This window comes from Oncorhynchus mykiss, chromosome 1, assembly GCF_013265735.2.
Source record: "Oncorhynchus mykiss isolate Arlee chromosome 1, USDA_OmykA_1.1, whole genome shotgun sequence".
Classification (NCBI taxonomy): Eukaryota; Metazoa; Chordata; class Actinopteri; order Salmoniformes; family Salmonidae; genus Oncorhynchus; species Oncorhynchus mykiss.
The window spans coordinates 56,917,356-56,942,767 of record NC_048565.1 but is presented as its reverse complement, the minus strand read 5'-3'; the positions used below and the strand labels follow the sequence as shown (position 1 = coordinate 56,942,767).

The 25,412-nt window shown below is 43.6% G+C and overlaps 1 protein-coding gene across 1 annotated transcript in view; it reads left to right on the top strand.

The window, feature by feature from the left end:
• cdh23 (cadherin-related 23) overlaps positions 1 to 25,412 on the top strand; it is a 655,816-nt gene that overhangs the window by 617,657 nt on the left and 12,747 nt on the right. The window contains exons 52-56 of the mRNA XM_036980724.1: positions 22,385 to 22,504; positions 23,201 to 23,378; positions 23,572 to 23,783; positions 24,006 to 24,200; positions 24,619 to 24,732. Coding sequence (XP_036836619.1) covers positions 22,385 to 22,504; positions 23,201 to 23,378; positions 23,572 to 23,783; positions 24,006 to 24,200; positions 24,619 to 24,732 — 819 coding nt within the window. The remainder of the gene's footprint in view (positions 1 to 22,384; positions 22,505 to 23,200; positions 23,379 to 23,571; positions 23,784 to 24,005; positions 24,201 to 24,618; positions 24,733 to 25,412) is intronic.

The window sequence follows — 25,412 nt, the reverse complement described above, 5'->3', positions numbered from 1 at the left end:
CAATTAGGGACGATAGCTTTCACCTGGATTCACCTGGTCAGTCTATGTCATGGAAAGAGCAGGCGTTCCTAATGTTTTATACACCCAGTGTATGTTGCCTCACTTAAAAGTGGAATATGGGACCTGGAATGAAACATCTTACTAGCCTAAGAAGAAAGACATTTTCAGATACAAGGTGACTTTGTAGAGGTAAAGGAGGAGACTCGAGTCCAAGGTTGCGGTTGGAATAATGGCTTTTTAAGGATCACTTTACTCTTTTGGTGTGTTGTTCATTAGTCCACTGTTAATACAATCCCCCAAAATGTTCATGTTTTTTAAGATGGAGCACTCTCAGCACAGAGCAAAAAATGTGATGATGATGCTTCCTTTTACATCATATGAGTGAACTATCCCTTTTACCTCAGAGCTCCTTGGGTACAAGCTAGTGCAAAATGAAACATCCTTATTCTAGAGGTTTTATAAGTATGCATTGATCACTTCAGTGTCACAATTATGTACATTATTATTATTATGACATAAAACAGACATTACATTCTTGTAAGGGAGATTAACTTTTTTCAAAGAGTTAGTTTTTCTGCCTAAATGTTCGATCTCTGCTGCTTTGACTCCTGTCAGTCTTCTGCATTTCATTGGAGTCTGGTGTAGTTGCCCTTAGACACTGATCTTGTGCAATTTTTCATTTTCACTAATAGTAGGTAGTATAAATGTAACCACATGTAACATATGGTTTTGCATTAGTATACACATCAAAAGTCCCAATGCAAAGTTACACCTCACTTTTCTATTTTTAGAGTTATTACATACAACCGATCAGAATCCCGAGAATGCCGAAGTCATGCCGGAAAATGTTTTTGCGGGTGTTACGTTATATGGAGGACCCGGCAAGCCAGCCTATGCCCTATAATGTAAACTCCAACAGAAATGAATTAAAATGTATAACTTCAAATTAAACCTAATCGTTTGCACAAGGGCTGGGACGATACCAGTATTGCAATACTCGTTAGTATTGTGGCAAGAAAACAAAACATTAAGCTGATTTCAATTTTTTGGGGAAAACAGCCCTAATATTGAAATCAAAAATCATTATGTTGTCATCCAGAGTCACATGTATTTATTTCCTAACCTATAGCACATAATATTTTACATACAGCAGGTTTTTAAAGGACCAAATAGTTTGGTCTGCCTCCTGTTTTCATTTTTGCGATACTGGTATCGTACTGGCCCTAGTGGTGAGCTTTCTGGTGCCAAGAGCTGCTTAGACATCACCCAAGTGGGTGCTACACAGAGTGGAATTGGAGAAGTCCAGTGGCTATAAGTCAGGCTGGTTCTTAGACTTGCCATATGAAGATCATCAGTAGACTCCATCACCATCATCTACCATCGTCTGACCAGCTCTCTCAGCTCAAGCCATTAACTGTCCCTTTACATCTTCGGAGGATGCAGCTTTCAAATACTTGGCCTCTGTTGACTGGCCTGTCATGATACAGTGGGGCAAAAAAAGTATTTAGTCAGCCACCAATTGTGCAATTTCTCCCACTTAAAAAAGATGAGAGGCCTGTAATTTTCATCATAGGTGCACTTCAACTATGACAGACAAAATGAGGAGGAAAAAATCCAGAAAATCACATTGTAGGATTTTTTATGAATTTATTTGCAAATTATGGTGGAAAATAAGTATTTGGTCACCTACAAACAAGCAAGAATTCTGGCTCTCACAGACCTGTAACTTCTTCTTTAAGAGGCTCCTCTGTCCTCCTCTGTCCTCCACCCATTAATGGCACCTGTTTGAACTTGTTATCAGTATAAAAGACACCTGTCCACAACCTCAAACAGTCACACTCCAAACTCCACTATGGCCAAGACCAAAGAGCTGTCAAAGGACACCAGAAACACAATTATAGACCTACACCAGGCTGGGAAGACTGAATCTGCAATAGGTAAGCAGCTTGGTTTGAAGAAATCAACTGTGGGAGCAATTATTAGGAAATGGAAGACATACAAGACCACTGATAATCTCTCTCGATCTGGGGCTCAACGCAAGATCTCACTACGTGTGGTCAAAATGATCACAAGAACGGTGAGCAAAAATCCCAGAACCATACGGGGGGACCTAGTGAATGACCTGCAGAGAGCCTGGACCAAAGTAACAAAGCCTACCATCAGTAACACACTACGCCGCCAGGGACTCAAATCCTGCGGTGCCAGACATGTTCCCCTGCTTAAGCCCTTACATGTCCAGGCCCGTCTGAAGTTTGCTGGAGAGCATTTGGATGATCCAGAAGAAGATTGGGAGAATGTCATATGGTCTGATGAAACCAAAATATAACTTTTTGGTAAAAACTCAACGCGTCGTGTTTGGAGGACAAAGAATGCTGAGTTGCATCCAAAGAACACCATACCTACTGTGAAGCATGGGGTTGGAAACATCATGCTTTGGGGCTGTTTTTCTGCAAAGGGACCAGGACAACTGATCTGTGTAAAGGAAAGAATGAATGGGGCCATGTATCGTGAGATTTTGAGTGAAAACCTCCTTCCATCAGCAAGGGCATTGAAGATGAATCGTGGCTGGGTCTTTCAGCATGACAATGATCCCAAACACACTGCCTGTGCAACGAAGGAGTGGCTTCGTAAGAAGCATTTCAAGGTCCTGGAGTGGCCTAGCCAGTCTCCAGATCTCAACTCCATAGAAAATCTTTGGAGGGAGTTGAAAGTCCGTGTTGCCCAGCAACAGCCCCAAAACATCACTGCTCTAGAGGAGATCTGCATGGAGGAATGGGCCAAAATACCAGCAACAGTGTGTGAAAACCTTGTGAATACTTACAGAAAACGTTTGTCCTCCGTCATTGCCAACAAAGGGTATATAACAAAGTATTGAGATAAACTTTTGTTATTGACCAAATACTTATTTTCCACCATAATTTGCAAATAGATTCATTAAAAACCCTACAATGTGATTTTCAGGATTTTTTTTCTCATTTTGTCTGTCATAGTTGAAGTGTACCTATGATGAAAATTACAGGCCTCTCTCATCTTTTTAAGTGGGAGAACTTGGCTGACTAAATACTTTTTTGTCCCACTGTACATTGCTTGTTTGTATTTTGATTTTGAAATGCTTTGAGATTCTTTGAAAAGCGCTATAGAAATGTAATAAATTATAATGATTATTATTATTACTTTAAATATATAACACCATCTAACCATCAAATATGCAGTTATCTTAGCCAGATAACCAGCCAGCTAAAGTTAGTTACAGTGCCCTCCATAATTATTGGGGCAGTGAAAATGTTTTTTCTTATTTCGGCTCTGTACTCTATAATGTTTGAGAGTCAGCTAATCCAATAGCGATATCAAATCAAATCAAATCAAATGTATTTATATAGCCCTTCGTACATCAGCTGATATCTCAAAGTGCTGTACAGAAACCCAGCCTAAAACCCCAAACAGCAAGCAATGCAGTTGTAGAAGCACGGTGGCTAGGATATAGTAGGTTAAATCCAAAGTAGATACATTCCGGAGGCAATAATCCAGAGGATGCATTGGCCAAAGGAGAAGAGGGGAAGAGTCAACAATAAGACTGCGATTGGAGGAAGGCTCCAGGCAAATGGAGAGGATCACAACAGCGCAGTCAGTCAGCTACTGTAGCTTGCTAGTACTAAGCCAAGGTTGAAAAACTCTAGCCTACTTCACAGAGATCATGCGGACCCCTTGTGTGAGGAATATGATTGCTTGTTTTCATCACACCTCCTCGTGATTAGTGGATTGTAGCTCACCATTGCGAACACTCGATCTGCATGGCTAGTGGCTAACTAACCTGAGCTCGCTAACGCAGAGTAGATTATCCATATGATGTAGAGAAATATTGCATTGTGGGTAGTTTAGAAGATATCTAGAAATAGGTTAACAAATATGTTTAAAAAACAAAATAGAACTATGTTTGTAGTTGCAGGTAACCAGATCTTGACTACAACTAAGTCACTAAGTCTTTGACCACACTGTGTTGTTCCTTTGGTGAGTAAAAACTCAAAACTGCTTCCTACCCTTTAAGGTTGTGACTGGGGGAGGGGAGGCTGATCCTACAGTGGTTCTTCCTGTACACGTTGTGTCATACTGCAGCACACCTTGCGGGCTGCCACAGAATTCTATGGCACCTTATTTAACTTCTTATTGAGTAGCTTGGATGAAAACACTCTGAAGTCTCTAAAACTGTTTGAATGATGTCTGTGAGTATAACAGAACTCATATGGCATGCGAAAACCTGAGAAAAATCCAACCAGGAAGTGGGAAATCTGAGGCTTGTAGTTATTTAACTAAAGCCCCTATTGTAGATACAGTGGGATATTGGTTATGTTGCACTTCCTAAGGCTTCCGCTAGATGTCAACAGTCTTTAGAACGTTGTTTCAGGCTTCTACTGTGAAGTGGGACTGAATGAGAGAGGAATGAGTCAGGTGTCTGGCAGAGTGCCACAGGCTCTGAGGCGCGGTCACGAGAGAGTTAGCTCTCTTTCCATTGCTTTTCTACAGAGATAGGAATTCTCCGGTTGGAACATTATTGAAGATTTATGATAAAAACATCCTAAAGATTGATTCTATATTTAGTTTGACAAGTTTCTACGGGCTGTAACGGAACTTTTTGAACTTTTCGTCCGACGTTCAGCTGGACCTGAACGCGCTTTTTGATTTGTTTACCAAACGCCCTAACAAAATAAGCTATTTGGACAGAAATGATGGACATTATCGAACAAAACAAACATTTATTGTGGAACTGTGATTCCTGGAAGTGCATTCTGATGAAGATCATCAAATGTAAATAAATATTTATAATGCTATTTATGACTAATGTTGACTACCCAAAATGGAGGATATATTTTTGGCTGCTTTGTTGTCTGAAAGCTGTACTCAGATTATTGCATGGTTTGCTTTTTCCGTAAAGCTTTTTTGAAATCTAACACAGCGGTTGGATTAAGGAGAAGTATATATCTAATTTCATGTATAACACTTGAATTTTCATCAACATTTATGATGAGTATTTCTGTAAATAGATGTGGCTCTACACAATCACCGCATGTTTTAGAACCATTCAACGTAACGCGCCAATGTAAAATGAGATTTTTTTAAATATAAATATGCACTTTATCGAACAAAACATACATGTATTGTGTAACATGAAGTCCTATGAGTGTCATCTGATGAAGATCATCAAAGGTTAGTGATTCATTTTATCTCTATTTGTGCTTTTTGTGACTCCTCTCTTTGGCTGGAAAAATGGATGCTTTTCTGTGAGTTGGTGGTGACCTAACATAATCGTTTGTGGTGCTTTTGCTGTAAAGCATTTTTTAAATCAGACACTGTGGCTGGATTAACGAGAATGTTATCTTTAAAATGGTGTAAAATACTTGTATGCTTGAGGAATTTTAATTATGAGATTTTTTTACGTTTTGAATTTGGAGCACCTCGCTGTTGGCGAGGTGGGACGCTACCGTCCCACATATCCCCAGTGAGGTTTTAAGTGTCAGCCATTGTTGCCATTAATGCTAGTTAGTGCTTGTTTGACCACCAGAGGGCATCTTTGAGAAGCATTTGACAGTCTTTAATATTGGCTGTACTAGAGAATTTAAAACCTATTTTGGAAGAACAAAGTATATGGGATTGATTTAAAAAAATGTAGCTTAATACATTTTATTAATATTATGATGTTACTATTCCAAGAAAAACAAAAAACAAAACCCTCGGGGAAAATATGGAGCTGTACAATGTGACCAGTAGAGCAAAATAATCCCAACATTTCCACACCCTAATTGTAGTCTAACCAATACCCAAACAGAGATTTGGTGAAAATAAAAAGCTCATTGATTTATCAAGACCAGTCCCCATACTTGTCTCAGAGCAGCGTGAAAAGGTGCTGAAATGGTTGACCACACGCGGGTAGGATATTGCTTCAAATTCTATTGCTTCCATCTTCAATATGGTCTAAATGCCACAATGTCACAAATAATTGAACACACACAATTCTTAAAACTCTGAGAAGGGTAATAGAAGGTGATCTGCACTGCATATTAAACTGACATTCGTATTGCTATATTCCACATGTTAGTGTGTATGTTTCGATCCTCTTTCTCGCACACGTACATGCACTTGCTGTCTTGACCTCTGAATGCTCGGCTATGAAAAGCCAACTGGCATTTACTCCTAAGGTACTGACCGGTTGCACCCTCTATAAACACTGTTCATATTATCTGACCGTGCTGGTCATTTTCTAGCTTTTATGGCTATGTACTCTTTTAATCTCCAACCAGTTCGGATTTAAGTATAGCTTTTGTATGACATGACGCCTTTAGTGAGAGATCTAATGCTTTAATATTTAATCATTTCTGCCCTTGAATTCATATTCATTATATAAATAGGCCCATATGCACCTTGATATTGGGGGTGTGCCATGCAGTCGTGCCTAACAGGAAAAGGGGGTGCGCCATGTGGCCGCGCCAAACAGGGAAAGGGGAGTTGGAGCTGGTCAGGGGGGATGGAGCTGGTCATCCGAGCTTGTGCCAAGGGAAGGGAGAAGCGGAGAGTCATAGATACTCCCGCCGTTTACCCGTGGTTCATTGGTCTGTTTCGCTTGATGGCCCTCTGATCTGCACTTGTTAGATGGCCCTCTGACCTGCAACCATTTTCTATAGTTATATATGTGTTCCCTACTCTTCCTGTGGTCCACCAAAATGAAGGCAGTTTATACAATTTTAAAAACATTACAATACATTCACAGACTGTGTGCATTGAGGCCCCTACTCCACCACTACCACAAATATACAGTACAAAATCTATGTGTACATGTGTGTATAGTGTGCATGCTATCGTGTGTGTGTGTATGCATGTGTCTGTGCCTGTGTTCGTGTTGCTTCACAGTCCCCGCTGTTCCATAAGGTGTTTTTTTATCTGTTTTTAAAATCACATTTTACTGCTTGCATGAGTTACTTGATGTGGAATAGAGTTCCATGTAGTCATGGCTCTATTTAGTACTGTGAGCCTTCCATAGTCTGCGCTGGACTTGGGGACTGTGAAGAGACCTCTTGTGGCATGTCTTGTGGGGTATGCATGGGTGCATTCAACATGTCAATACCTCTCGTAAATACAAGCAGTAATGAAGTCAATCTCTCCTCCACTTTGAGCCAGGAGAGATTGACATGCATATTATTAATATTAGCTCTCTGTGTACATCCAAGGGCCAGCCATGCAGCCCTGTTCTGAACCAATTGCAATTTTCCTAAATCCTTTTTTGTGTCACCTGACCAAGGATTTTTGTACCATCCTTGTAATTCACTAAACATCACTACTCATAGTTATTTTTAAGACTTTGTTATAGTCCAGGTACGACAAAACTATGGCCTGTAGGACCTGCCTTGTTGACCGTGCTGTCAAGAAGGTAGAGCAGCGCCTTATCATGGACATACTTTTCCCCATCTTAGTTACTGTTGTATCAATATATTTTGACCATGACAGTTTACAATCCAGGGTAACTCCAAGCAGTTTAGTCACCTCAACTTGCTCAATTTCCACATGATTTATTGCAAGATTTAGTTGAGGTTTAGGGTTTAGTGAATGCTTTGTCCCAAATACAATGCTTTTAGTTTTAGAATATTTAGACTAACTTATTCCTTGCCACCCACTCTGAAACTAACTGCAATTCTTTGTTGCAGTGTTGCAGTTATTTCAGTCACTGTAGTAGCTGACATGTATAGTGTTGAGTCATCCGCATACATAGACACTCTGGCATTCCTCAAAGCCAGTGGCATGTCATTAGTAAATATTTTTTTAAAGTAATGGGCCTAGATAGCTGCCCTGGGGAATTCCTGTTTCTTCCTGAATTATGTTTGAGAGGCTTCCGTTAAAGAACACCCTCTATGTTCTGTTAGACAGGTAACACAATGTAGCAGGGGGTGTAAAGCCATAACGCATACGTTTTGCCAGCAGTAGACTATGATCGATAATATCAAAGACCGCACTAAGTCTAACAAGACAGTCCCCACAATCTTTTTATCATCAATGTCTCTCAAGCCAATCATCAGTCATTTGTGTAAGTGCTGTGCTTGTTGAATGTCCTTCTCTATAAGCATACTGAAAGTTTGTTGTCAATTAGTTTTCTGTGAAATAGCATTGTATCTGGTCAAACACTATTTTTTCCAAAAATGTACTAAGGGTTGGTAACAGGCTGATTGGTCGGCTATTTGAGCCAGTAAAGGGGGCTTTACTATTCTTAGGTAGAATTACAAAATTGCAACATGTCAGACCATAATAAATAACACATTTACTTTGTATAGTGCTTTTCATTACAATTTCCAGCGAGACTATTCAAACCATCAACTCACTGATGGTTGAAGATGATGGGCGATCTGTAAATGCAGCCTGGAATATTTTGGCATCACAGCACAATATCAACATCACTCTAGTCACAGTCAGAAGACAGTTGAAGAAACTTGAGTGGACTTATGGAATGGCTTTGTAAGACTTATTATATATATTTTTATATTTTTATTTAACCTTTATTTAACTAGGCAAGTCAGTTAAAGAACAAATTCTTATTTACAATGACGACCTACCCCGGCAAAACCCAGATGATGCTGATCCAAATGTGCACCGCCCTATGGGACTCCCAATCACGGCTGGATGTGATACAGCCTGGATTCTAACCAGGGACTGTAGTGATGCCTCTTGCACGTAGATGCAGTGCCTTAGACCGCTGCACCACTCGGGAGACATGACCAATATATAGTTATTTATTTTCAGAACATAAACCATGTGTGTTCTCTTGGATCAAAGATGGCGACAGTATTTTATCATTATTTTATTAAGCATACAGATGTTAATGAAGAAGCCACATTTGCCACCGGAATCCATCCCAGTTGGTATTCTGTGGAACCATGCGTTTTTTTTGGTGTGGCCTGTTGTCCAGCCCTTTGTCCACTGATCTTCACAGATGGTTGTCGGCAAATAAAATTAAATTTTATTGGTCACATACACATGGTTAGCAGATGTTAATGCGAGTGTAGCGAAATGCTTGTGCTTCTAGTTCTGACAGTGCAGTAATATCTAATAAATAATCTAACAATTCCCCAACAACTACCTAATACACACAAATCTAAAGGGAGGAATAATAATATGTACATATTGCAATTTTCTCATATGGATGAGTGGCATAGGCATGGTGCAATAGATGGTATAAGATACAGTACACACATACAGTATGAGATGAGTAATGAAAGATATGTTAACATTATTAAAGTGGCAATGTTTAAAGTGACCAGTGATCCATTTATTTAAGTGGCCAGTGATATGAGTCTCTATGTAGTTAGTGATTGCTGTTTAGCAGTCTAATGGCCTTGAGAGAGAAGCTGTTTTTCAGCTTTGATGCACCTGTACTGACCTCGCCTTCTGGATGGTAGTGGGGTGAACAGGCAGTGGCTCGGGTGGTTGTTGTCCTTGATGATCTTTTTGGTCTTCCTGTGACAATGGGTGCTGTAGGTGTCTTGGAGGGCAGGTAGTTTGCCCCCGGTGATGCGTTGTGCAGACCGCACCACCCTCTGGAGAGCCTTGCTGTTGAGGGCGGTGCAGTTGCCGTACCAGGTGGTGATACAGCCCGAAAGGATGCTCTCAATTATGAGTACAGATGGAACAGGTCTGTGTGCAGTGTGATGACGATTGCATCGTCTGTGGACCTGTTGGGGCGGTATGCAAACTGAAGTGGGTCTAGGGTGGCAGGTAAGGTGGAGGTGATATGATCTTTGACTAGTCTCTCAAAGCACTTCATGATGACAGAAATGAGTGCTACAGGGCGATAGTCATTTAGTTCAGTTATCTTTGCCTTCTTGGGTACAGGAACAATGGTGGCCATCTTTTAGCATTTGGGGACAGCAGACTGAGATAGGGAGGGATTGAATATGTCCGTAAACACACCATCCAGCTGGTCTGCACATGCTCTGAGGACGCGGCTAGGGATGACGTCTGTGCCAGCAGCCTGGGGGTTAACACGTTTAAATATCTTACTCACGTCGGCTACGGAGAAGAAGTGTGTGGGAGGGGGGGGGGCAAAGAAAGGTGTTTAGTTTGTCTGGAAGCGAGACGTCGGTGTCTGTAATGTGGCTGTTTTTCTTTTTGTAATCCGTGATTTCCTGTGGACTCTGCCATATACGTCTTGTATCTGAGCCATTGAATTGCATGGTTGTATGCTCTGAAAAAACACATTCACGTTTTTAGTACACAATTATCAATTTTATTACACAGTATGCCTACACATTGATAGGCTATTTAAAAATGTTTTTAAGAAAATGCACTGAAACCAAAATACCTTTAGTTTTGGTGATCCTCTCAGCTATGGCTAATTTTCAAGTCCTCTGGTGGCTCCAGTCCTAACCCTCCAATGTATTGAATGAATGTATTAATTACAGTCATTTACCATTCTCATTCTCTGACTGTTTGTTTGCGGAGTTCACCATCTCATTTTCAAGACCTTGTTTAAAAAATAACAAACTTTTTTGAGATGATTTCGTTTTCAATTGTATTTAAAAAAAAACAAATTATTTCCCCTTAATTTAACCAGGTAGGCCAGTTGAGAACAAGTTCTCATTTACAACTGCGACCTGGCCAATATAAAGCAAAGCAGTGCGACACAAACAACACAGAGTTACACTTGGGATAACAAACGGACAGTAAATAACACAATAGAAAAATCTGTAGACGGTGTGTGAAAATGAAGTAAGTAAGGCCATAGTGGCGAAGTAATTGCAATTTAGCAATTAACACTGGAGTGACAGATGTGCAGATGAGGATTTGCAAGTAGAAATACTGGTGTGCAAAAGAGAAGAAAAACCAAAACAAACATGGGGATTTTGGGCTATTTACAGATGGGCTGTGTACAGCTGCAGCGATCGGTAAGCTGCCTGACAGCTGATGCTTAGTTAGTGAGGGAGATATACTGTAAGTCTCCAACTTCAGTGATTTTTGCAATTCATTCCAGTCATTGGCAGCAGAGAACTGGAAGGAAAGGCAGCCAAAGTAGGTGTTGGCTTTGGGGATGACCAGTGAAATATATGTGCTGGAGCGTGTGCTACGGGTGGGTGTTGCTATGGTGACCAGTGAGCTGAGATAAGGTGGCACTTTACTAGTAGATGGCCTGGAGCCAGTGGGTTTGGCGACGAATATGTAGTGAGGACCAGCCAACGAGAGCATACAGGTCGCAGTGGTGGGTAGTAAATGGGGCTTTGGTGACAAAACGGATGTCACTGTGATAGACTGCATCCAATTTGCTGTGTAGAGTGTTGGAGGCTATTTTGTAAATGACATCGCCGATGTCAAGGATCAGTAGGATAGTCAGTTTTACGAGGTTGTTTGGCAGCATGAGTTAAGGAGGCTTTGTTGTAAAATAGGAAGCAGATTCTAGATTTGTCTGGAAGGAGGGTTTACAGTCTAGCCAGATACCTGGATATTTATAGTTGTCTACATATTCTAAGTCAGTACCGTCCAGAGTAGTGATGCTGGGCAGGCGGGTGCGGGCAGCGATTGGTTGAAGAGCATGCATTTAGTTTTACTGGCATTTAAGAGCAGTTGGAGGCCACAGAACGAGTGTTGTATGGCATTGAAGCTCGTTTGGAGGTTTGTTAACACAGTGTCCAAAGAAGTGCCAGATGTATACAGAATGATGTCATCTGCGTGGAGGTGGATCAAAGAATCACCCGCAGCAAGAGTGACATAATTGATTTATACAGAGAAAAGAGTCAGCCTGAGATTTAACCCTGTGGCACCCCCATAGAGACTGCCAGAGGTCCGGACCACAGGCGCTCCAATTTGACACATTGAACTCTATCTGAGAAGTAGTTGGTGAACCAGGTGAGGCAGTCATTAGAGAAACCAAGGCTGTTGAGTCTGCCGATAAGAATACGGTGATTGACAGAGTCGAAAGCCTTGGCCAGGTTGATGAAGAACGCTGCATAGTACTGTCTTTTATCGATGGCGGTTATGATATCGTTTAGGAACTTGAGTGTGGCTGAGGTGCACCTGTGACCAGCTCAGAAACCGGATTGCTTGGTGGAGAAGGTATGGTGGGATTCGAGATGGTCGGTGATCTGTTTGTGCACTTGGCTTTCGAAGACTTTAGAAAGGCAGGGCAGGATGAATAAAGGTCTGTAACAATTTGAGTCTAGAGTGTCTTCCCCTTTGAAGAGGGGGATGAATGTGGCCGCTTTCCAATCTTTAGGAATCTCACATGATACGAAAGAGAGGTTGAACTAGTAATACGGCTTGCAACAATGGCGGCGGATAATTTTAGGAAGAGAGTGTCCAGATTTTCTAGCCAGGCTGATTTGTAGGGATCCAGATTTTGCAGCTCTATCGGAACATCAGCTGTCTGGATTTGGGTGAAGGAGAAGCGGGGCGGGGCTTGGGCCAGTTGTTGCGGGGGTTGCAGAGCTGTTGGCCGGGGTTGGGGTAGCCAGGTGGAAAGCATGGCCAGCTGTAGAGAAATGCTAATTGAAATTCTCGATTATCATGGATTTATCGGTGGTGACAGAATTTCCTAGCCTCAGTGCAGTGTGCAGCTGATATGAGGTGCTCTTATTCTCCATGGACTTTACAGTATCCTTTTTCTGTTTGAAAAAGCTAGCCTTTGCTTTCCTAACTGACTGCGTATATTGGTTCTTGACTTCCCTGAAAAGTTGCATATCGCGGGGACTATTCGATGCTAGATGATGTTTTTGTGCTGGCCAAGGGCAGTCAAGTCTGGGCAGTCAAGTCTGGACTGAACCAAGGGCTATATCTGTTCTTAGTTCTACATTTTTTTAAATTGGCATGCTTAGGAAAGCACTTTTAAAGAACAACCAGGCAACCTCTGCTGACAGGATGAGGTTAATATCCTTCCAGGACACCTGGGCCAGGTTGATTAGAAAGGCCTGCTCGCAGAAGTGTTTTAGGGAGCGTTTGACAGTGATGAGGGGTGGTCGTTTGACCCCGGACCCGTAACGGACGCAGGCAATGAGGCAGTGATTGCTGAGATCCTGGTTGAAAACAGCAGAGGTGTACATGAGGGTGCCCATGTTCACGGATTTGGGGTTGTACCTGGTAGGTTCCTTGAATATTTGTGTGAGATTGAGGGCATCTAGCTTAGATTGTAGGGCGGCCGGGGTGTTAAGCATATCCCAGTTTTGGTCACCTAACAATACGAACTCTCACGATCGATGAGGGTACGGCTAAAGGCTATAAGATCTGGTCGTCTAGTGCGTTGGGAACAGATAATGAAAGGAGCAGATTTCTGGCCGTGGTAGGATAGATTCAGGGTGTAATGTACAGACAAGGATATGGTAGGGTGCGAGTACAGTGGAGGTAAGCCTAGGCATTGAGTGACGATGATAGAGGTTGCATCTCTGGAGGCGCCAGTTAAGCTAGGTGCGGTCTTCGAATGTGTGGGAGGTGGGGCAAAGGAGCTATCTGAGGCATGTTGAGCGGGACTAGGGGCTCCGCAGTAAAATAAAACAATGAGAGCTACCCTAAACAACAGTATACATGGCATATTGACATTAGAGAGAGGCATAAAGCAATCACAGGTGTTGATTGGGAGAGCTAAGACAACAACGGGTAAACAGCTAAGACAACAACAATGGGTAAATGGCGATGAATGGGCAGAGAGGGTCAGTTAGCTACACACAGGGCCTGCGTTCGAGGCTGGGGCCGACAGAAAAACATAATGAAGTACTGTGTTAATGAGCAGTCCAGCAGGCATCAGCTGTGTAGCCGAGTGATCATAGGGTCCAATGAGCAGCAATAGATGAAACAGGGAGCCGTTCAGTGGTCGTTACTACGCTAGGCGAGTTGGAGACACAGCGTTCAGGAAGCTAGCGGGACGGGCTAGCAGAAGGGTCTTCACTGACATCCACGACGCAGAGGTTGGTTGAGAGCACATAGGCCGAATTACGTCAGCATACCAGTCATGATGGATCGGCGGGGCTTCGTGTCAACAAAGGGTCCAGACCAATTGGCAAGAGAGGTATTGTAGTTGGTGTACTTTGTTTGCTAGCCGGGAGATGGGCCTAGCTCGAGGCTAGCTCAAGGCTAACTGGTGCTTGCTTCTGAACAAGGGCGTTTTCCACCATAGCCACTTGGTAGCATAACCGAAAGTGAGCAGTTGTAACTGAAACTGAGCTGTTGTAATCTGAATAAAGGGGAAAAGATTATTCTTGAACATGGGGTGAGAAAATGGGCCCTTTTTATTTTATTATTATTATCAAAAATCCAGCATTTACCATGGTATTCCATTTCCAGCAAGACTATTCAAGCCATCTACTCGCTGATGGTTGAAGATGATGAGCAATCAGCAAAGGCAATCTGGAATCTGCGTGCTGCAAAACCAGTTTGGATTTAAGTATAACTTTTGTATGACTGACGCCTTTAGTGAGAGGTCTAATGCTTTAATATTTAATAATTTCATATTCATCATATAAATAGGCCATCTGCACCTTCATCAGATGAACCGCAACATGTCAGCTCAAGTGATTTAATAAAATCAACCAATGTCAGCCTTTAAATGCTTTATTATCCACATGTTTAAAGTGTGTGTGGGCGACGGAGAGAATGCACTGTTAGTGCTTTCAGGAGGAACGGAAAATTGCGTGTCAATTCATAAACCATGTGCCATCGAAAATATCTTCCCAACAATTCTGCAATCTATATGGCTCTCCACCAATAATTACATTTAGAGGATTGGAGGATTCTAAATGAATATCTAAGGGGCATTTTTCGTTAGGGCAAATTTGGAAAATGACATGCGCAAGTGACGGTGGGTCGGAAGGGGTAGTAGTTGGTGGAGTTTGGTATGAGAGTTTTTCCGTGGATTTTGATCAGGGAGGCCAGCCCCAGGTCATGAATCGGGGTTGGTATCTGGCCTCCCAGCAGGGTCAGGCCCCGGTCTTGAAATGTGGTTGTGCTGGGTCAACCCCCGGCTGTACACCAAGGTTGTGCTGTCCCTCCTGCTGGCGGGCCCCCGGTAGTGGCCCACAGTTGAGCTGCCCCCCACCCCCCCAAAAGGACCATCCAGCCAACTGGAGGGGTAAGTAGGGAATTTATCCTTCTGCTTGTTGAATGAGCTCGAAAGTGGGCGTGAGAACCTTTCATGATTGAAAATGTCTGGGGGTTGGATTGTTGGTGCATCGGCCAGCCGGTGGAGGTTAGTCTTGTCATTGGGGAAAGTGGTGGAATCCTGTTGTGATTAGGCCCAGGGCCTGACAAGCTTTTGTTCGGAGTATCAGACCTGTGTTGGGTTTGAGCGGATGTAAGTGTTGTAGGTTTCGGATGACCAACGGCTGAGGTGCTTGATGATGGCGGCGGGGCGGCCGTTAAGTGCTGCCGTGGTAGCAGCTCTGATCCGGAAGGAGTGGAAGAAATAGAGGTGAGCAGGGTAACCAGGGTGGGAGATGGTGGTTTTCAGGTGTGCCTGAAACTAGTGTCTGGCGATGGGGTGGCCATTGTCAGTGATGAACAGAGGCTCGTAAGGGGAAATTTGAAGGGTGTGGTAATGGATGTAGGAGGAGAGGTATTCAAAGTTGTTGATACGTGATGTCTAACTCCTTCTCAATGGCTGTGCGAAGTTGCTAGATATTGGCGGGAACTGGAACACGCTGTCGTACACAACGATCCAGAGCATCTGAAACATGCTCAATGGGTGACATGTCTGGTGAGTATGCAGGCCATGGAAGAACTGGGACAATTTCAGTTTCCAGGAATTGTGTACAGATCCTTGCAACATGGGGACGTGCATTATCATGCTGAAACATGACTTAATGACGACAGATGAATGGCAAGACAATGGGCCTCGGGATCTCGTCACGGTATTTCTGTGCATTCAAATTGCCATCGATAAAATGTAATTGTGTTCGTTGTCCATAGTTTATGCCTGCCAATACCATAACCCCACCGCCACCAAACCGCTCTCCCAAATACTCGCTGTCTGCCATCTGCCCGGTACAGTTGAAACCAGGATTCATCCGTGAAGAACACAATTCTCTAGTGTGCAAGTGGCTATCGAAGGTGAGCATTTGCCTACTGAAGTCGGGTACGATTCCGAATTCCAAGACCCTGATGAGTACGACGAGCACGCAGATGAGCTTCCCTGAGATGGTTTCTGACATTTTGTGCAGAAATCCTTCGGTTGTGCAAACCCACAGTTTTATCAGCTGTCCGGGTGGCTGGTCCCACAGGTGAAGAAGCCGGATGTTGAGGTCCTGGGCTGTCGTGGTTACACAGGGTCTGCGGTTGTGAGGCCGGTTGGAGGTACTACCAAATTCTCCAAAATTACGTTGGAGGTGGCTTATGGTAGAGACATTAAAATTAAATTATCTGGAAAAAGCTCTGTTGGACATTCCTGCAGTCAGCATGCCAATTGCATGCTCCTTCAAAACTTGACAAAACTGCACATTTTAGTGGCCTTTTGTTGTTTAATCAGCTTCTTGATATGTCACACCTGTCAGGTGGATGGATTGTTTTGGCAAATGAGAATTGCTCACTAACAGGGATGGAAACAAATGTGTGCACAACATTTGAGAGAAATTCGCTTTTTGTGCATTTGGAAAATTTCTGGGATCTTTTATTTCAGCTCATGAAACATGGGACCAACACTTTACATGTTACATTTTTGTTCAGTGTAATTTAAAGTTACATTTGGTAATGTATTGGACATAATAAAGGCTATTAAAAAATGCAATAGCTATCTAACATTTGCTGTAGTTGCTAGCATGTTGAATTATACAGGAAAGAGAGGCGTTCTGACAACAAGTAGCCACTGGTCGGGTCTGAGTTGAGTCACAGCGTGCAGGAGGTTCAGACCCGTCCTGGGATGGGCGACGCATATGTGAGGATGGTCGTGTGATGGCTGCCTGGTGGAGCTGGAGGATCTGTTCTGTTTCTGTGTGGCAAGGCACGTGTGGGTAAGGCCATGTGATGTCCATATGGTGGAAGCGGGAGGCTCTGTCTCGGCATGGTGAGTTGCATGTGAGGAAGGCCATGTGATGGCTGTGCAGTGGAAGCTGGAAATTCGCTTCCATCTGTGCCTATGTAGCAGATTGCAAGAAGGGAACCGGAGGTGTGGAGTGTAGGGTGGAAGTTCAGGAGGTCAAAGGTTTGGTCCAGGCAAGGTGCCAGGGCTCCAGTAGGGTGCCAAGTTGGACTGGCCAAGTTGCACTTACTGTAGGTAAATGAGCCAAGTCAATCACTTAATCTTTTTGAAGTTTTGCTTGTAGACATGCACTACAGTGGAGAACATTGAGTGGCAGGTGGTGTGTTTAGCATTGAAGAGGCGAAAAGAGCAGAAGGGAGTAGAAGGGATGAGAATATAGTATAAGGAATGCCCAGTCCTCAGTCTTGGACAAAGGTTGTGCTGAACCCCCCCTTAACTGGGGTTGTGCCGGACTACCCAGCGCAGGGAAAGACCCTGGTAATGGACCAAGGTTGTGCTGGACTGTCCAGAGCAGGGAAACGTAGAAGGGAGAGGGAGGTATGGCCGTTTTTCTCTTATGGTAGTTTTTCCAGGAGCCGGTGAATATCCTCAAAGTCTTTAGCCAGGTTGTCTTTTGGAGCTGGTGCTGTCACGGCCATCTTTAGCATGATCTTGCTCTGATATTGCCTTCATAACTGTGGGTTTATTTCCCCAGTTTGGGGATGTCGGTCAAATTAGTGTTAAGACTCGCACAAAGGTTGTTGGTTGACCTCAAAATGACAAAGGCAGGGAGGAGGAGGGAGGGGTGATAGTGGCCAAGAAGGTGATTGGAACTGCGGGAGCAGCGACAGAGGAGGGGTGATAGTGGCTGAGAAGGCTAGGGAGGAGGGGGAGTGGAGGTTCTTACAGAACTTTTGGAGAGCTTGAGGAGGAAATTGAATGGGACGAGAGTGAGGATGGATTAACTGTGGTGGCAGGTGCAGTGATGAATGCTGATATGTTGAGTGAAGAGGGAAGCAGTGTGGTAGGTTCGCATCAAGTGCAAAAAGAGGGATACGTGCTCCAATAGTTCAGAGATGAAACCTGGCGAGAGTAAGGATGAAGTACCTGCGGTGAGGACCGCCGAGTTCAGGCCTCACCCCGAGGATGATTCTGGCCCAGTGGGAGTGAGATTTGTAGACAGAATGGATCTTTGCATTCTGGCTGATCCATGTGTGGTGTCAGGTTGGGTGGAGAAGAGGTTGGGGAATTTTGAGTTGGTGAAGGTAACTCGGAGTCGACTCGTGAAGAATTATTGTTTCCTCGGCCGAGAGGGAGTGGGCGCTCCGGATTATGCGGTTAGGGACAAGTATTGTGACTTGCTTTGCTCTCCGGAGCAGGGCGCCGTTGAAAGGAGTGATAATGGAGGTGTTATTCAGTGTTGAGGAGGAGCAGTTCAAATGGAAGATTCCTGGTGTCTGTGACTGCTGCCGTTTGGTGAGACATAGATCCGGTGGAGAATGTGGGGAAACAGAGAAGACATTGTCTGTCATGCTGAGTCATTGCCAGATAAGGTCAAGGTAGGAAGTGCCAGTTATCCCGTGGGGGCTTTTGTTCTGAAAATCCTACAGTGTTTTAGGTGTCAAGCTTCCAGAGGTAGTCATCTGGAATGCATTTCAATTAACACGTGTGCCTTTTAATATGCTAAATAGGGGAATTTATTTCCTTCTTAATACATTTGAGCCAATCAGTTGTGTTGTGACAAGTTAGCGGTGGTATACAGAAGATAGCCCTATTTGGTAAAATACCAATTCAATATTATGGCAAGAACACCTCAAATAAGTAAAGAGAAATGAAAGTCCATCATTATTTTAAGACATGAAGGTCAGTCAATCCGGATATTTTCAAGAACTTTGAAATTTTCTTCAAGTGCAGTCGCAAAAACAATCAATTGCTATGATGAAACTGGCTCTCATGAGGACCAGCACAGGAAAGAAAAACCCAGAATTACCTCTGCTGCAGGGGATAAGTTCATTAGAGTTAACAGCCTCAGAAAGTGCTCAAATTCAAGTAACAGACACATCTCAACATCAATCAATCAAATTCAGTCAAATATATTCATAAAGCCCTACCTACATCAGCTGATGTCACAAAGTGCTGTACAGAAACCCAGCCTAAAACTCCAAACAGCAAGCAATGCAGATGTAGAATCACGGTGGCTAGAAAAACTCCCTAGAAAGGCCGGAACCTAGGAAGAAACCTAGAGTGGAGCCAGGCTATGAGGGGTGGCCCTCTTCTGGCTGTGCCGGGTGGAGATTATAACAGAACATGGCCAAGATGTTCAAATGTTCATAGATGACCAGCAGGGTCAAATAATAATAATCACAGTAGTTGTAGAGGGTGCAACAGGTCAGCACCTCAGGAGTCAGTTGGCTTTTCATAGCCGGTCATTCAGGGTATCTCTACCGCACCTGCTGTCTCTAGAGAGTTGAAAACAGCAGGTCTGGGACAAGGTAGCATTTCCGGTGAACAGGTCAGGGTTCCATAGCCACAGGCAGAGCAGTTAAAACTGGAGCAGCAGCACAACCAGGTGGACTGGGGATAGCAAGGAGTCATCAGGCCAGGTAGTCCTGAGGCATGGTCCTAGGACTCAGGTCCTCCGAGATAAAGAGAGAGAGTGAAGATAGAGAAAGAGATAATTAGAGAGAGCATACTTAAATTCACACAGGACACTGGATAAGACAAGAGAAATACTCCACATATAACAGACTGACCCTAGCCCCCCAACACAAACTATTGCAGCATAAATATTGGAGGCTGAGACAGGAGGGGTCGAAAGACACTGTGGCCCCGTCCAACGATACCCACGGACAGGGCCAAACAGGCAGGATATAACCCCACCCACTTTGCCAAAGCACAGCTAGAGGGATATCTTCAACCACCAACTTACTATCCTGAGACAAGGCCGAGTGTAGCCCACAAAGATCTTCCCCATGGCACGAACTCGAGGGGACGGGATGGTTTGGGATGAGTTGAACCGCAGAGTGAAGGAAAAGCAGCCAACAAGTGCTCAGCATATGTGGAAACTCCTTCAAGACTGTTGGAAAAGCATTCCAGCTGAAGCTGGTTGAGATAATGCCAAATGTGTGGAAAGCTGACATCAAGGCAAAGGTTGGCTACTTTGAAGAATTTAAAATATAATTTGATTTGTTTAACACTTTTTTGGTTATTGCATGATTCCGTATGTGTTATTTCACAGTTTTTATGTCTTCACTATTATTCTACAATGCACAGTTGTGGCCAAATGTTTTGAGAAGGACACAAATATACATTTTCACAAAGTATGATGCCTCAGTTTGTATGATGGCAATTTGCATATACTCCAGAATGTTATGAAGAGTGATCAGATGAATTGCAATTAATTACAAAGTCCCTCTTTGCCATGCAAATTAACTGAATCCCCAAAAACATTTCCACTGCATTTCAGCCCTGCCACAAAAGGACAAGCTGACATCATGTCAGTGATTCTCTCCTTAACACAGGTGTGAGTGTTCACGAGGACAAGGCTGGAGATCACTCTGTCATGCTGATTGAGTTTGAATAACAGACTGGAAGCTTCAAAAGTAGGGTGGTGCTTGGAATCATTGTTCTTTCTCTGTCAATCATGGTTACCTGCAAGGAAACACGTGCCGTCATCATTGCTTTGCACAAAAAGGGCTTCACAGGCAAGGATATTGCTGCCAGTAAGATTGCACCTAAATCAACCATTTATTGGGTCACCAAGAACTTCAAGGAGAGCGGTTCAATTGTTGTGAAGAAGGGCGCCCAAGAAAGTCCAGCAAGCGCCAGGACTGTCTCCTAAAGTTCATTCAGCTGTGGGATTGGGGCACCACCAGTACAGAGCTTGCTCGGGAATGGCAGCAGGCAGGTGCGAGTGCATCTGCACGCACAGTGAGGCAAAGACTTTTGGAGGATGGCCTAGTGTCAGGAAGATCAGCAAAGAAGCCACTTTTCTCCAGGAAAAACATCAGGAACAGACTGATATTCTGCAAAAGGTACAGGGATTGGACTGCTGAGGACTGGGGTAAAGTAATTTTCTCTGATGAATCCCCTTTCCAATTGTTTGGGGCATCCGGAAAAAGCTTGTCCGGAGAAGACAAGGTGATCGCTACCATCAGTCTTGTGTCATGCCAAAAGTAAAGCATCCTGAGACCATTCATGTGTGGGGTTGCTTCTCAGCCAAGGGAGTGGCTGAGAAGTACAATTTTGCCTAAGAACACAGCCATGAATAAATAATGGTACAAACACATCCTCCGAGAGCAACTTCTCCCAACCATCCAGGAACAGTTTGGTGATGAACAATGCCTTTTCCAGCATGATGGAGCACTAAGTGGCTCGGGGAGCAAAGCATCGATATGTTGGGTCCATCGCCAGGAAACTCCCCAGACCTTAATCCCATTGAGAACTTGTGGTCAATCCTCAAGAGGTGGGTGGACAAACAAAACCCCACAAATTGACAAACTCCAAGCATTGATTATGCAAGAATGGGCTGCCATCAGTCAGAATGTGGCCCAGAAGTTCATTGACAGCATGCCAGGGCGGATTGCAGAGGTCTTGAAAAAGAAGGGTCAACACTGCAAATATTGACTCTTTGCATCAACTTCATGTACAGCAATTGTCAATTAAAGCCTTTGACACTTATGAAATGCTTGTAATTATACTTCAGTATTCCATAGTAACATCTGACAAAATTTCTAAAGACACTGAAGCAGCAAACTTTATTAATATTTGTGTCATTCTCAAAACTTTTGGCCACGACTGTAGAAAATATTAAAAAAATAAAGAAAAACCCTTGATTTAGTTGGTGTGTCCAAACTTTTGACTGGTACTGTACAGCCATGTTTGTCAATTGTACTGCAGAAATGGATCAAAAGTCACACAAAATAGAGGTTTTGGTGGCAGCTGCAGAGAAGCACTTGGAATTGATTTACGGCAAAACAGCTTATGGAGGTGTTGAGTTGTAGTGTTATGTCCTATCAGACCATTAGTCTGGAGTAGGACTAGATAGGGTTAAAAAGTGGAATGGGGTTGTTTTTTTTTTAGTGAGGGCTAATAGTTGGCAGGGCAATGTTCCTTTTCCTTTTTCCAAATGTTGTATTACCATATCAAATAATTGAATGTAGGTAGGCTGTGAATGGCACATCAGTACAGTAGGTGGCGGTGTATGCACCTAAACGTTGGATGCCAAAGAAGCTGAAGGAGTTCCTGCTCTGGCTGCATTCCAATACTGAAGACAAACCCAAATATGGAAGTTCCTGCTGTGGATTTGATGTGTTGTCTGAAGCCTAAACTCTCTCCCCGAAACTGCCTAATAATTACACTTTATAATCATCTTTCTCCTCTTTCTCCTCCTCCTACTTTTCCTCCTCCCTCTCTTGTCAGGGTGACATCTACATTCTGTCTCCACTGGACAGAGAGACTAAAGACCACTACACCCTGACGGCCATAGCTAGGGACAACCCTGGGGGCAGCCCCAACAACCGACGGGAGAAATCTGTTCAGGTGGGATTCATACTGTAGTAGAACACAAGTAAACATAGTTGAATACACTGACTGTAATCACTCTGGATAAGACTAAAATGTGAATGAAAATGTATGTTCAAAATACTCTGTGGCCAGTTTATTAGGGACAGGACCCCGTTCACAAAAATGGTTCACTCCTACAGACAGTGAGTCACGTGGCCGTGGCTTACTATATAAAGCAGGCAGACAGGCACAGGCAAACAGTTACTGTTTGATTGAACATTAGAATGGTCAAAACAAGTGACCTAAGCGACTTTGAATGAAGTATGATTGTCGGTGCCAGGTTTTCGCGTAAGCAACATGAGACCATGGACCCATCCTGCCTGTTGTCAATGGTACAGGATGGTGGCAGCGGTGGAAGGGTGTGGGGAATGTTTTCCTGGCACATGTTAAGTACCTTGATACCAATTGAGCAACGTTTGTACGGCACACCTTGTATAATCCTTCCCCCAAAGAATTCAGAGTGTTTTGGAGGCAAAGGGGGTCCGACCCAGTACTAGGTGGGTGTACCTAATAAACTGTCTGCTTTGTGTATATCTCTGCATTGGTAATATGTGTATTATGATTCCTATGGGGATTGAAACCATAACCTTGGTATTGCTAGCACCACACTCTTACCAACTGAGCCACACAGGGCAACATCATATTTTCCTGTCCCTGGTCTGTCTCTCTCAGGTCTTGGTGACCGTTCTGGATGTGAATGACTTCCGTCCACGGTTCTCAGATCAGGTCTTTGAGACCAGTGTGTTTGAGAACGAGCCCAGTGGGACATCTGTGATCACGCTGACTGCCAATGACCTGGATGAGGGGGAGAACGGTCTGCTGTACTACAGCCTGCAGGGCCCAGGGGCAGGTAGGAGCCACACAAACACACACACACATCATCATAGGTACTGTAAGAGGCTTTTGTTCCAGCCCAGTTTTAACACAACTGGTTTAACTTATTATGGTCTTCATTGGCAATTGATTAGTTGAATCAGGTATGATTCATGATTTGAAAACAAAAGCCTGTATCTCTCTCTCTCTTTCTCTCTATGGTATATCAGATGCCTTCTCTCTGGACGCTGACACAGGCCTGGTGCGTTCTCTCCGTCTGCTGCAGTCCTTTGAGTGCTTTAACCTGACGGTGGTGGCTACAGACCAGGGCAAACCACCCCTCTGGGGCACCGCCACCTTACACATCATCATCATAGATGTCAACGACAACAGGCCCATGTTCGTCAGGCCCACCAACGGCACCATCATGCATATCATGGAGGTGTGTGTATATGTTTGCTTGTGCATGTTGGTGGTACTACAGTATGGTGTTAGAAGTCCCTAGTAGTATAGTAAAAATGTAATAACGGATTATATATATTTTTTGCATGTATGAAGCTGTTGCTCAACTACACAGCGCTACTGTAAAAATCTCTGCAGTTGTAGTTATAGTGCATACAAACAGGATATCTCAAATCTCAATGATTTCTGCCCCCCCTTGTAGGAGCAGGCCCCAGGCCTGCTGGTGTATGAGGTGTTTGCGACAGATGGGGATGAGGGGGTGAATGGAGAGGTGCGCTATGCATTCCTCCAGACAGGCGCTAGGAACAGAGATTGGGAGAACTTCCACATTGACACTATTACAGGAGTTATCACCACCGCCGTCAAACTGGACCGAGAGAAGCAGGCCCTGCACAGCGTGAGTGGACTGACAACACACGACCTAGGGCCCAATTCTAACCATACATATGCACTTGTAGCTGGTGACAACCTGAATCATACCTTGAGGTCAATGGAAAAAATGCAAAGTTTGCAAAGGCCTGGCAGATTTCTGGTTAGGATTCAGCCCAGACAGGAATGAACAAGCTGATATGCAACTTGTGTGTGTGTGTGTGTGTGTGTGTGTGTGTGTGTGTGTGTGTGTGTGTGTGTGTGTGTGTGTGTGTGTGTGTGTGTGTGTGTGTGTGTGTGTGTGTGTGTGTGTGTGTGTGTGTGTGTGTGTGTGTGTGCTCGCGTCCGCACGCTCATGCACATGTGTGCGTGTGTGTGTATGCATGCTTGTGTGTATGTATGTGTATTGTTTATGTCTGACTAACGGAAGGTGTCCTGTCCCTCAGCTGATTGTTGTGGCCTATGACCTAGGTCAGCCCGTGCCTTATGAGACAACCCAGCCCCTACAGGTGGCGCTGTTGGACATCGATGACAACGAGCCTGTCTTCTTCAAGCCCCCGGTGAGTGGAGGAGAGTTAGAGAGCTTGGCCGTGTCTCATTCGAGGAAGATGTTCCCTCCACTCTCCCCTAATTCACATTCATCTTCCTGCAATGAAACATAGCCCTGGACTCCTCAGCTATAAATCAAACTCTGGGTTTATACCTTACCACTAAGTGATACTTTAAACGGCAGAATATTCTTTCTGTACCAAGCATGTTTGTGTGATCAAACCACCTTTTCAAATCTCTAGATATCTCTCCCTTCATATTTGTTTTTTATTTAGTATTTTGTGTACTGTGTTTGTATATAACCTCATTTACACCTGGGTCCTTTGTCCTGATCTTGCCCACATTTTCATAAATATGTCTACACATGGTATTAAAATGTGTCTCATATTTGTCCACTGTGTCTGCATTGTGACCAGATTCTACGGGATTATGGTGATTTACAGTACCTTCAGAATATATTCACACCCCTTTACTTTTTCCACATTTTGTTGTGTTACAGCCTGAATTTAAAATTGATGAAATTGAGATTTGTTTTCACTGGCCTACACACAATACTCCATAACGTCAAAGTGGAATGACGTTTTTTGACATTTTTACAAATTAATTAAAAATGAAAAGCTGAAATGTCTTGAGTCAATAAGTATTCAAGCCCTTTGTTGTGGCAAACCTAAATAACTTCAGGAGTAAAAAT